Raw genomic sequence first — 13,347 nt, forward strand, 5'->3', positions numbered from 1 at the left:
TAAAGATACTGTAACCTTGCAGGCTGAAGGTCAGTTTTAATGAATACCAGATTAAAGAAAACGGAGATTGAAACATGGGAGGGAAGGCAGATGCAAGAAGCTTGGTTAAACATGTAACAGAGACTTAAGACCCCTTGGCTCTTCAGAAAGAAGTGTGTGAGGGAGGAATAAGGATCTGATTTATTTAAGATAATTAAAATGCTTTCCAAAAGGTATGTTTTAGAGATGGGGGTGATGGTCTAGAAACATTCAGAAATGCCCACCGCTTCCCCCTCCTGTTAAAGACAGATCTGCAGCTAAGCTTAAATGTGACATCCCCTTTCTATTAAATGGAAATGCATGGCATTAAAATTTACATTCAGCTTCCTAGATCAAGAAGCTGGAACACCTTTCCTATGAAGAAAGACTTAAACCGCTTGAAGATTTGTATTAAAAAAAACTTTTAAAAGAGGATGGCTAAGTGGGGGGTGTCAAAGGTTTTTGAAATGATGAATTATGTGGGGAAGAAGGGCTCCAAGAAGGCCGTCACCAAGACGCAGAAGAAGGGCGACAAAAAGCGCAAGAAGACCCGCAAGGAGAGCTACTCCATCTACGTTTACAAGGTGCTCAAGCAAGTGCACCCGGACACTGGCATCTCGTCCAAGGCCATGAGCATCATGAACTCCTTCGTCAACGACATCTTCGAGCGCATCGCGGCCGAGGCTTCCCGCCTGGCGCACTACAACAAGCGCTCCACCATCACCTCCCGGGAGATCCAGACCGCCGTGAGGCTCCTGCTGCCCGGAGAGCTGGCCAAGCACGCCGTCTCCGAGGGCACCAAGGCCGTCACCAAGTACACCAGCTCCAAGTAATTTTGACCCGTTCCCAAATACGTACTCCCATCTCTCCTAAGACTAGAACTCAGAAGGTCACGCAGTGAAATAGATTGGCAGTGGATTCAATATATAATCATAGAATTATGGAGTCAAAGGGACTTTTTTTGCAGAGGGTGATGAACAAGGTTAGTCCTAATAGCAGCAATTTGACAATGTTTCAAGTACTGAGCTGTTAGGGGATTCTAGTTCAACCTTGTGCTCAAAGCAGGATCTGCAATGCAGGATGCAGTTCTCGCATCTCTGACAGATGGCCTTACAGTTTCTGCTTAAATGTCTCTGGCAAAGGAGAGCCCGCCATCTCCCAAGACAGTCTGTTCCACTCTTGCAGAGCTCTCCCACATTTCCCCCAATGCCATGCCAAAATCAGTTTCCCACCCATCGCTTTTAGTCCTTCCTTCAAGTTTGGTCCTCTAGACAAACCAAGGCACTGAGCCTCTTGGACTTGCTGATCAGAAGGTAGGTGGTTCAAATCCACACAGCGGGGTGAGCTCCGTTGCTATGTCCCAGCTTCTGCCAACCTAGCAGTTCTGCCAACCTAGCAGTTTGAAAGCATACCAATGCAAGTAGATAAATAGGTCCTGCTGCAGTGGGACTGTCCCTGAATAAGTTTGGCCCAACTCATAGCTGCGGACATACCTTAGACCTGATGTTCACCTCTATGGATGTTGGTGATTAAGTAAAAGTGCCATGGTCAGATCACTTCCTGGTTCAACTGGACTTCTCCACGACCCTTCCCCTCTGCAGGGAGGTGGGACTGATTCGGATGGTCCGTCCCCACCACTTAGAATAATAGAATCATAGAGTTGGAAGAGACCACAAGGGCCACCCAGTCCAACCCCCCTGCCAAGCAGGAAACACCATCAAAGCATTCTTGACATATGGCTGTCAAGCCTCTGCTTAAAGACCTCCAAAGAAGGAGACTCCACCACACTTCTTGGCAGCAAATTCCACTGTCGAACAGCTCTTACTGTCAGGAAGTTCTTCCTAATGTTTAGGTGGAACCTTCTTTCTTGTAGTTTGAATCCATTGCTCCGTGTCCGCTTCTCTGGAGCAGCAGAAAACAACCTTTCTCCCTCCTCTATATGACATCCTTTTATATATTTGAACATGGCTAACATATCACCCCTTAACCTTCTCTTCTCCAGGCTAAACATACCCAGCTCCCTAAGCCTTCCTCATAAGGCATCATTCCCAGGCCTTTGACCATTTTGGTTGCCCTCTTCTGGACACGTTCCAGCTTGTCAGTATCCTTCTTGAACTGTGGTGCCCAGAACTGGACACAGTACTCCAGGTGAGGTCTGACCAGAGCAGAATACAGTGGTACCATTACTTCCCTTGATCTAATGGATCTAAATTGTTTCCAGAGAGTGGTAGGGGATGTTTTATTTCATGTTGATGGCCTTTCAGCTGATTCCCTGGTGACCCGTTGGAATACAGAATTAACCAGGGCTATTGACTATCTGGCTCCGAAGCGTCCCAGCAGATGTCAAGGCAATAAGCAACTATTTTACTTTTAAAATACAACTGAAGGTGGCCCTGTTTAGGCAAGTTTTTAATGTTTAATGTTTTTAATATTTGGTTGGAAGCTGCCCAGAGTGTCTGGGGAAACCCAGCCAGATGGGAGGGGTATAAATAAATTATTATTATTACCTACCTTTTACCTTTACTTCTTCTCAGAATACGTAATCAACTTGCAAAATTTGCTGCTATGAATTGTGCTCATGGCCACTGAGATTGGACAATTCTTGTGGGAGTAAGCTCCATAGTTTAACAATGAACTGATGGTACCAAATTCTTCAGGGTGGTGAAAGCAAACAGGGGTTGAAATATCTCTCCAAATTTGGTGAATGGCCACAAAAACTGATTCAATGTAAACAACTTTGAAGTGATACACATTGGTGAGCATGCCCACATTTGAGCATTATTCAGCTGTTGGTCTATGTTTCCTTATTTGAATTAAACTGGAGGAGTCCACACTCACACATATTTTAATTTGTACAAGAAGAGCAACTTTGGTCTTTCCCATTTATACCAGCAAGTGGTTCCCTTTTGTGTTTGTCCCTGCCTTCTAATTTGTTGATTCTATTATACTGCTTAAGTACCAAAAGGGTTGGTATGCAGAAAGCTGCATGCACACCCTATTTGTTTTTGGTTTTTTAAATTTCCTGCCAGGAAGTACGCAAAAACACACTGTCAGGCAATTGTACATTCTAAACACACACTTTGGTGGTTTTCTGGTTTTGTGCAAATCTGATGGATCCATACTCTGAGAAGCCAAGATACAGCCTGTGGAAGCAAGTTCCAAGGGGTGTGTTTGTCTGTGTATCGGCTGGCATCCTTCTTCCTGGATGCAGGTGGGGGTGGTCAAGGCTTTTGGCTGTTGTGAAGCTCTTTATTAGGAAAGATTAGAAGACAAAGAAAACAAAAAGGCAATGAGAATTAGAAGATGCCCCCCCTTTTGCTATCCATCTGCTCCTGACATGGCTGTTGGCTAGCTTGACTGGCAGAATGAAGACAGCTGCTTGTCTTGTCAAAGACAAAATCGACAGGAACATAATAGGGATTCAGTGTGTCACAGAGCATGGGAAATCAAGCTGCTAAGCATAGAAAGTGATGGCAAATTGAAGAGGTGTCAATTTTTGAAACGGAAGAATTGGCTGTGTGGCCTCGCATTCTGGAAGTAGTTTGTAAGGGCTGATTGGGAAATGAAGAAATCGGTATATAGAATCTGTGACTTAGCCAACAGGAGAAGGAAGGCAATAATTTTACCCATCAAACTGCCAGCAGCTGTGTTCATAGTGTTTTCAAAAGCTTCCATTTATGGAGCATTCATGTCGAATCAACAAATGTCTTCTTTTTTATTCAATGAAGAAGTTGGAGGGCAGCTGTGGGGAGAAATGTATGCTGCAGTTCTAAGCTCACTGAGATGAAGTCCCACAGAACTCATTGTGGGACTCACGTCTGCATAGACAAGTATAGGTTTGCACTGTCAGACACATGAACCACACCCCCTTGGAGTTCATATTATTTTATTGTAAAACCCCACCCATCAAGAATATTTTCTCCCAGAACATTGTGACTTGTACCTCTGTAGACTGGTGATAGGTCTGAAAGCTCTCCAACACACATAAAACATCCCTTCACATAAGAAACTAGATGATGGGGAAAGGAGTTGTAGGAGAAGAGAACCGCTGAACTGCTCAACTCAGTCTCTTTGTTAACATAATGGCTGTAGTGGGTCCTGTAAGCATCCTGCATGTTCAGGATTAAAGAGTTGCCATGTCGCCAGAGACAAATTGGTGGGCCTTCATCCCCATTTTATCTGGCTGAATGCTATGTCATCCTAGAGGTAGAAGAACAAGCATTTTGAGAGAGAGAGAGAGAGAGAGAGAGAGAGAGAGAGAGAGAGAGAGAGAGAGAGAGATTGTCCCTGGAAACCTAACAGAGTGTTAATGCTGTGACCTCCTCTATCTTGTGCTCCAGTTGTGTATAAGTGATAAAGCCATATATCCTGAAGATGTCACAGTGCCCAGTGACCTTCATTCCAAGAAAACCAAACCTTTAGGACATGTTGGGACAACTGGGAGATTGGAGTGTGTGCAGCCATGGTTTGCAGGTGGTAGCAAGCTGTAGTCTAACGTTGTGTGTATGTAAAACACTTTCCTGCAACACGTACAACAAAATGCGCAGCAAATTGCTCACAAAACAATGGGGTAGGAGGGAATCCCTTTCAAAAGCAGCCCATATCTGGTATTATATAGTGTGCACAGTATACATTTCCATATATATTCTCAATAAAGTGTCACCCATCTGCTAAAGGAAGGATAAAGCATTTTCTGTGACTTTAGTGCCAACTGAGGAGAAAACAAATGAACAAAACCTGAAATCCTTTTTCATTCATAGCATCTCCCTAGGGCCCTAGATCAATCCTCCTGAATTCTTTGGGGAATTTGCAAAAGGAAACCTCTACATTGTGTGACGTGGCTGTCCAAACAGCCCACAAAACTCCAGAAAAGGTAGGGGATCCCACCTTTTAAAACACAAACTTTAAAGGTCTGTCCATTTCCCCTTGTAATTCGTAATAGCACATTGTCAGCATTGAACACACAGTTGTCGAGAAACCTAAACCATCGAAAGCTTCATGCAAGACTCAACTCTGAGTAGGAAGATGGGTGCTAAATCCATTACTGCACAGTTCAGAGTTTGAAAAATGACCCATGGATTCCGCTTTCACACCCCTTCCGCCACTGCTGCCATTCTTACTTCAGTGCCAGTCTTACAATAGCTGATGTGTTTTGGCTAGCTAAGCATGCAGAGACAAATAAGACTGAAATTGCTGCGACAGAGTGTGACTCTTTCATTAGCTGTGCAGTGCATGGGCTTGCAGCCTTTAGGGGTAAATCCAAGTGGCAGCTTTATGGAGAAACCATATGTCAGCTGGTCGATTGGGCTAGGGTAATAAATAATGGGCTGTTTTAAAAGGCACCCTCCTTCTGTTGCAAATCTGGTTTGCTTTGGTTTGATGTCCTAGGCTGAGTATACACCAGAGTGTTAATGCGTACATGAGCCCATGCCTATTTTTGTATATGTGAAATGCTTTCAATCAAACTCTATCTCAGTGTTTCCTTCCTACACCAGTGGCTGGTGCAATGCATGATCAGGTGCAGCCATACTGTATGCTGTTGCTCTTTCCGCTCAATTAGTCCTTTCCCACCTATCCTGATTTCTGGAAACCTGAGCTCCATTGTGGAAATGCATGCAGGAATTTGCAGAGGAGAAGCTGGGTGCTCTGGCACCTGGAGTGGCATGCATGCTGTGCACCTGGGGACGGGGCTAGCTGTGCCTGTCCCAGGGGGGCTAGCCACCTGCCCGCGACTCTCCCCTGATTCCTGAGCTGTCAAAACAACACCTCCCCCTTTCCCCGATGGGGTAGAGTCCCAAGCCGTCGGGGGAAGGGGGAGCTGCACCACTTTGCTGGCAGCCTTCCCTCTTCATTTTGACAGCTCGGAAGTCGGAGAAGGTTTGGGAGTTGTGGGCGAGCGCGCCGAATGTCACTCCCCCCCTTAGGATGACCCCTGGGGCGGGCCAGCCCCACTGCACCCCCTTTCTCCACTACTGGGAATATGTTTACCTCTGCATGCAACCATTTCTTTTCATTTCAAGTTCATAAGTTTATTGCTCTACCAAAGGCCATGACAAACTTGTATTGGCAATTTTTGTTGGCATCTGTCTGTCTCAAGAGACAATGGAGTGCATCTCCAGGGGTGAAGTCAAAGCACTGCATTTGTAGCAGCGAAGCGATTCTATCCAGAACAGCCAATCCCTTAGTTGATATTATTCAAGGTCAAAGCAAAGCTCAGTTTATTTACTTTTGAGATACAAGTTTCCCTATATACATACTTACACAAAACATTGGCAAAAATAAATAAATATGTGTGTGTTGCGCCTCTCTCTGCACCACCAATCCACCAAAGAGCACCTTGCCACTAGAAGTAGGGGTAGGAGTGATAAATGCACTAGAGACGGTGAGGAAATTTGATTCAGTTTTCATTTAAAGGTGAACTTGCCTAATTTGTACTTTCCAAAACAAGATGTGAACTGAAGTGCAGCCGCCCTTTGAAGTTTGCATTTTTCTGAATTTTGCAGTGCAGTTCTCCAGCCAAGTAATATATGCAAAAATGCACATAGGGTAAAGTACGCATATAAATATATGTAGGGGCATACAGAATATAACATACAGAAACAGATTACATTAGGGAAATTGCTTTGGAAAAAGCAATATTGGAAGGCATTGGAAGGAATTCACTCTAAAATGCTGGTAAATTTTCATGAGTACACACACACACACACACACACACACACACACACACAGCCAGTAGTAGTTCTGCCTCCCTGAACTTTTAGCATGAGAAGGCACTGTTTTAGGCTGGGTCAAGGGAGAGCTCTGCCTCTTCTGACTGCAACAGCCTGTAGCACAGCAGATCAGGGGTTTGGATTGCAGTCTTCCATTTCCATTCTAGCCATGAAAATTACTTTAAACACCTCCTATTCAACACTTACTTGATAACTTCTAAAAGGAGAAGCATTCTCTTAACATTGCCAATATACCAAATGGCAGAGCCTGTTGGCATGAGAACATGAAAAAGCATGGACACTTTGGAGAGCATTGCAACAAATGATAGGAGTCTTGTGTTCCAATTATTATTCACACTTAACTGACAAAAGCTGCTCCCTTGTGAGTTGCTTGACAAGCAATTTGCTGTTGGCAGGGATGAAAATCACCAAGTGTTTTGTTCCATCAGAAACTCAGAAAGTTCTTTCCTTCCCCCTCTCAGCCTCTCACTCCCACTCCCTCATCTTCTCCGTTCCTGTTGCTTCTTTGTGAAGTTCAGCTGAAATGAGCATATAATGGGGAAATCTGAAAGCCAATAGTACCAATCAAATAAATATTATACAAAATAAAAATAAAAATAAAAATGGACATACAGTATCTCTTCCCACCATCTGGCAATATATGGGAGAACACTCCCTTGTGGAAATTCTTTCTGCATTTGAGTTCTCCATGCAGAATGCATAATTTTTGGAAGTGGACTTTTGGAAGCAGTCTAAGGCCTTTTAATTTGGCCTGGTTTTGGGTGGCAAAGATTTAACAAGCTGATGCTGGGATTTGGATATATTTTAAACTGTTGGCATTTTGATGAACAGATATCTGCCCAACTGGCTGTCTACAGAGAACCACTGACTCCAATCTGATTCCATCTATCAAACAGGAGTGTTTGGGTTGAAAACTGCAGTAAACCCAACTTCTAGTCTGGAAGTGCTGCCAGTGACATAGTTTGGTCTGCGTGGAGGGGTGTATGGGAGGGAGGGAATGGATGGAGTACACATGCGGATTCAACTGTCCAACTGTGTCACCCAGGAGATCGCAACCACAGAGATAAGAAAAGAAGAGTCCTTCCGTTATCTGGAGAGGTCACTTCCTGGTTCGTATGGAGAAGGCATTTTCAATGGAGCCCAGCAACGGAAGCATGCAGCTGTGTTGAGGCAGGAGTGGATGTTGAAATTTTGTGCCCCTAATCATTTTGCTCCCCATTGCTACACCACTGAGTGCTGATGACCATATCAAGCTTCATTGTGTTTTGATATTAATGCTTGATTGATAAATTTTCTTTATTATAATTGTTGTGACGTGGGGTTCGTGATTTCAGCTCTCTTGACATACCGTAATACGCTAGTAACACTTCTTTATTAAAGCAAACAAGACTAAGCTCTGAGGAGAGGAAAGCTACATTTATAGGGACGGGGGACTAGCTAGAAAGGGATACATTTTGGAGGGAACAATATCAGGCAATCACAGTGCTGCCTTTTGGAGGAAACCAATAAGACAGAGGATCCAAATACAGCAGCTTAAATGAACCAATAGTAGCTGTACCTTCTGGAACCAAAAGGCAGTTACTTTACCGTAATGCAAATACAGACAATAGTATTAAATCCTTTGACTCAATACACAACAATAATTGCACCAAGCATTATATGCACATGTGATATCTGCATTCTTGCACTTTTTGATCCTTGCAAGCCAAGTTGCAGGGAAACAATCAGTTTCCAAAGTCAGTTACAGAGGTACAAGCCATTTTGTTTAGGTACTTCTATTGCTAGAAATGAGTGCTGATAACATGTTTGCCAAATTTAAGGTTAAAACAAGATGGGTCATTTTAAGTTCATTTTCCGTCGCTAGAATAAATTTGCTTCCGAAGCAGAAATAATTTTTCAATGACAAGTCATGCCGCTGAAATTAGCAAATTTTAATGGGTGCAACATTTGCTGCAAATATTCAGTTGTGTTAGAAGCTGGTCGATGCAGCCAAGTTTCTGAGTGCTAATGTCCATAGCAATAGCAGTGGGAGCTGCGCAGTGTTCCAGCAGACCACTTTTAGAACAAGAGTATATAATTTAATTTGCTAAGCCTTTCAATACAACTGCTGTGCACTTATAATGCCTCTATGTTCTTACATGACTACCATTTACCACAATCACTACTTACAGTGAATGCTAATTTTAAATATAGGAAGACTATAAAGAGATGTTTCTGAGTGGGGACTGTGGTTTAATCCCTGGAGAAGAGGAACAGGAGGGTCAGGTCCAGTTCAGGGCAGGCTGCTTTCTCCCATTGAAGACGTATCACAAAAAAAAAGAAAACCTACCTGTTGCTGCTTCAAGAGCAGTGGACCAAGTGCTCTATGTGGGGCTACCTTTGAAGGTGACCCGGAAACTACAATTAATCCAGAATGCGGCAGCTAGACTGGTGACTGGGAGCAGCCGCCGAGACCACATAACACCGGTCCTGAGAGATCTACATTGGCTCCCAGTATGTTTCCGAGCACAATTCAAAGTGTTGGTGCTGACCTTTAAAGCCCTAAACGGCCTCGGTCCAGTATACCTGAAGGAGCATCTCCACCTCCATCGTTCTGCCCGGACACTGAGGTCCAGCACCGAGGGCCTTCTGGCGGTTCCCTCGTTGCGAGAAGTTACAAGGAACCAGGCAGAGGGCCTTCTCGGTAGTGGCACCCGGCCTGTGGAACGCCCTCCTACCAGCTGTCAAAGAGAAAAACAACTACCAGACTTTTAGAGGACATCTGAAGGCAGCCCTGTTTAGGGAAGCTTTTAATGTTTAATAAATTATTGTATTTTAATACTTCTGTAGGAAGCTGCCCAGAGTGGCTGGGGAAACCCAGCCAGATGGGCGGGGTATAAATAATATATTATTATTATTATTATTATTATTATTATTATTATTATTATTATTATTATTACATGTGGCCTCCAGCTTTATTTCATGTGGATAGGGGGAGCTTGGAAGAAGATAAGGGGGATGAAGGGGAAAACCCAGGGGAAAATGGAAAAAGTGATGGAAAGAGGGGTGGGAAACCCCTCTAAACAGCTGAGACCTTTGGCATGAGCATCTTTTCCCATGCTGCCAGGCCGGCAGGTGCGGAATCAGGGAGTGAGATAAGAGTTGAAAACCCTGGTGAGCCACTGCCAGCAGAGGCACCAACAGGCGCGTAGCAAGGGAGGGGCGTAGGGGGTGGGCCGCTCCTAGCTCCACTCTGGCCCCTGGCCCGCCCCTCGCCTCGTCCGCCCGAGCAGGAAGAAGCAGAGCGTTTAAACGGCTGCTGCTTTCTTTCCGTACAAGGAGAAGGGAGGAGGGAGCCGCGAAAGCCCAGTGCGTCCCTTCTCCCTGCACGGAAAGAAAGCGGCAGCCGCTTGCTTACATGGTGTCAAATACCTACTATCATATGTGCATCGCTTATCTGAACATCCGAACAACCCCAACTCCCAGACACTGCAGCCGTATTAATTCACATTTCATCCCCCACCCACCCACCTTCTCTCTCACAGTCCCCAGCTGTCCCCGTCTTCACCTCTTCCACATTTTGGTTATTTCACATTCCCAGACATCATCTAAGAAACCCCACGAAAAGCTTATACCATAATTAAGGCACCATAAAACGATGCGCCCCATCCCCCTGCAGCAGATTAACATGTCTACCCCCCTGGAAATGATCGTGTTGTGGTGAATGCTGACGGGGAGGTATCTTTCGTCGGACTTTTATGGAGGAAAACATAATGTGCAATGCTAACACTGGCAGCCATTCCAACAGGCTGTGACAGAGGGATAGCAGCACCAGCTCTGCTGAAAGACCTGCGCCGTCATGCCATCCCTCCCTCAACTATCCCCTGGAGGAATATATATCTTACTGGGCTACAACAGAGGGAAATATGGTAAGCAAGGACACTCCTTTGTCTCTGCTGAGAGGCTGGTTCCATTCAGTTCTCCTTGCAGGGGCGTAGGAAGATAGGGGTGGTGGGGGCGGTGCGCCCCGAGTGACGTGATCCCAGGGACGCCATTGCCGCTGCCCGCCCCGCCCCAAAATGTGTGCTACGTCACTGCACACGGTGCACCCCACCCCCAAAACGTGTGCCACATCACTGCACATGGTGTGCCCCGCCTCCAGAACGTGCACCATGTCACTGGGGGGCATCGTGCCTGCTCTCTGCCCCCGGTGGCAGAGCATGAAGCTCCACCGCTGTCTCCTTGAAAGGTTCCTATTCCAGCTGGCCCTTGTAAGAACTTGTAACTAAGAAGTCATCTCTGAGTTTGCTTGTTTCATCTGCTCCCCCCTTTTCCCCTCCTTTTTGTGTTTTGCCTCTTGGGTTATAAGCCTGAGGGTAGAGACTGTCTTATTACTGGTCTTTCTTACAGATCTTTATTGTGGATCTTTGGGAGCTACGCTGGGAGCCTTTTTTAGCTGAAGAGCAGGGTAAAAAAAAATGCTTCAAATAAATAAATACGTTTCCTCGGGGGAATTGCCTGGTAATGACTGAGGAAGTTCAAGGGATGTGTCTTCATGGGAATTCATTAGGAGAGGATGGCTCGGAATGTGAAAACACCAAAACTAGGGGGAGTTGGAAAGGAGAGAGAGAGAGAGAGAACAATAGAATTAGTTTTGGGACAGAGAAAGGGAGCAGGTTTTGTGAGACTGAAAAAGGAGCTGCAGTATATGGCAGATTTTGAGCTGAAGACTCAAAGGCATATTGGGGTGTGGATATGAGATCCTTGATTTGCTGCTTTTAGATGTGGCTTGGTTGGTGTTTTTTTTTTTTTGCCACATATTTATTTACTGTAAATATAGCCTGCCCTTCACCAAATGGTCCCAGGGCAAGTTACACAAAAAAGAGAAAGAAGCAGCAAATAATGAAATGAAATAAAAACCCATAAAAACAACCAACATCAGAGCCACAAAACAGTAGCACAGAGCTGCAGTACCCAGCAACATGTCATCCTGGAGGAGGAGGAGGCGGCAGGAAGAGATCCACTCAACCAAAGGCCATCAAAAATTGCCATTGAAAAGCATACAGTGATGGTGAAAGGCACACTTAAGAGAGAAGGCCATTCCACAACCTCTATGCCCAATTTTCTATGTATGTAAATAAATAAAATACTATAATATGATAAAAGTTTCCTGAGAAAACCCAATTCAGGTATTCATACTGGCTCTGCAATGCCTAAGGGATAGGGGAGCAATGCAATAATATTATGCCCTGAGAAATGGCAGGGGCAGAAAATACTTCCGAAGCCACAATTATTTCTGCTGATTCTAAAGAGGCACGCAATACTAGGTATGCTTATTATTTATTTTTATCTATTTATAGATAAGTTCACAACCAGAGCCTACAGAAGCAGCATACAGTGAGCTAAAGAGATGCCTGTTTACTCAGAAATAAGCCCCGCTGAGTTTCATGGGGCTTCCTCCCGAGGAAGTGTGCTGAGGACTGCAGCCTTCACTTCATTTTCCAGAGGAATTGTGAGCCAGTGCAAAAGCGAAACGGAAAGAAAATGCTGTCCGTTTGTCATTGATGTGGGGGGTTATGCAACTCGTCCCCAGGTCTGCATAACAACAGCTCTCCCTGCTTATTGAGCCAGTGAGATATCTCTGCAAAGCACAATAAGTTTGGTAAAATGTCACTTCATTTTCTAGGAAGTGATCCTAATCTCTTTGAATTCTCTTGCCGGCAGGTGGTGCCCCCTCCTGAGCTCTGCCCTGCCTGCCTTCTCCAAGCCCAGTGGATTGATCACAAGCGCCAGAAGAGCAATCTGTTGGAAACAGGTTTGTTCCTCCTGCAACTCCCTCCCCCCCCACGGCTGCCGCCTCTGGTCTGAAGAGGTTTGTTTTCCAAACATCTGTGATTACTGCTGTGTGTTGAGAAAGGAGATTGCTCCATTCCGTACTTCATCTGTTTTCTTGCCGCTTTTGCATGGTGCCAACTCCACACAAAGCCTGGGGCATGGATGGAGAAGAAAGCCACTTCTGACCTGAAGTGAAACATTGCCAGGAAAGTTAAAGTACAGTGGTGCCTCGGGTTACAAACTTAATTCGTTCCGGTGGTCCGTTCTTAACCCGAGGCGCGCTTTCGCTAATGGGGCCTCCCGCTGCTGCTGCGTCGCTGCCACACGATTTCTGTTCTCATCCTGGGGCAAATTTCGCAAACCGGAGCAACTACTTCCGGGTTAGCAGAGTTTGTAACCCGAAGTGTTTGTAATCTGAGGTACCACTGTAATTGACTGGAGAACAGACTTCAGGCAACCCTGAAGTCAATTCTAGTATTTGCCTGACATGCACTCCTGCAGCACTGAAGTGAGCTACCTGCAGCCCAAGTGTTGTATGCTACCCTCGGCTAAATTTTACATGGGAGGAAATAAAAATGGGGGCAGGGGTGGGGAAAGGATGGTAGAAAGAAAGAGAGAAAATGAGGTGGCAGACGGAGAGAGACAGATAAAAGGGATGCCCAACCCCTTTTGACTCTGGCTCCGCCTACTGCTGCCATGCATCCCCCAAGATATTATGCCTCGGGGGACAGAAAGAGAAGGGGTTTCCCACTCCTGGCAACATCTTAAAACCAATGAGCTGGGA

The 13,347-nt window shown here is 45.3% G+C and overlaps 1 protein-coding gene across 1 annotated transcript; it reads left to right on the forward strand.

The window, feature by feature from the left end:
• The first annotated feature begins 488 nt into the window (after positions 1–488).
• Positions 489–870, forward strand: LOC132591649 (histone H2B 8-like). The gene has a single exon (XM_060271041.1). It carries the CDS (start codon positions 489–491, stop codon positions 849–851), a length of 363 nt encoding a protein of 120 aa, XP_060127024.1. The 3' UTR covers positions 852–870.
• The last annotated feature ends 12,477 nt before the right edge of the window (positions 871–13,347 follow it).

The sequence above is a fragment of the Zootoca vivipara genome, chromosome 2 (assembly GCF_963506605.1).
Source record: "Zootoca vivipara chromosome 2, rZooViv1.1, whole genome shotgun sequence".
NCBI lineage: Eukaryota > Metazoa > Chordata > Lepidosauria > Squamata > Lacertidae > Zootoca > Zootoca vivipara.

Coding starts and splice junctions, on each gene's coding strand:
- LOC132591649 (XM_060271041.1), top strand. CDS start 489: ATGAATTATGTGGGGAAGAAGGGCTCCAAGAAGGCCGTCACCAAGACG.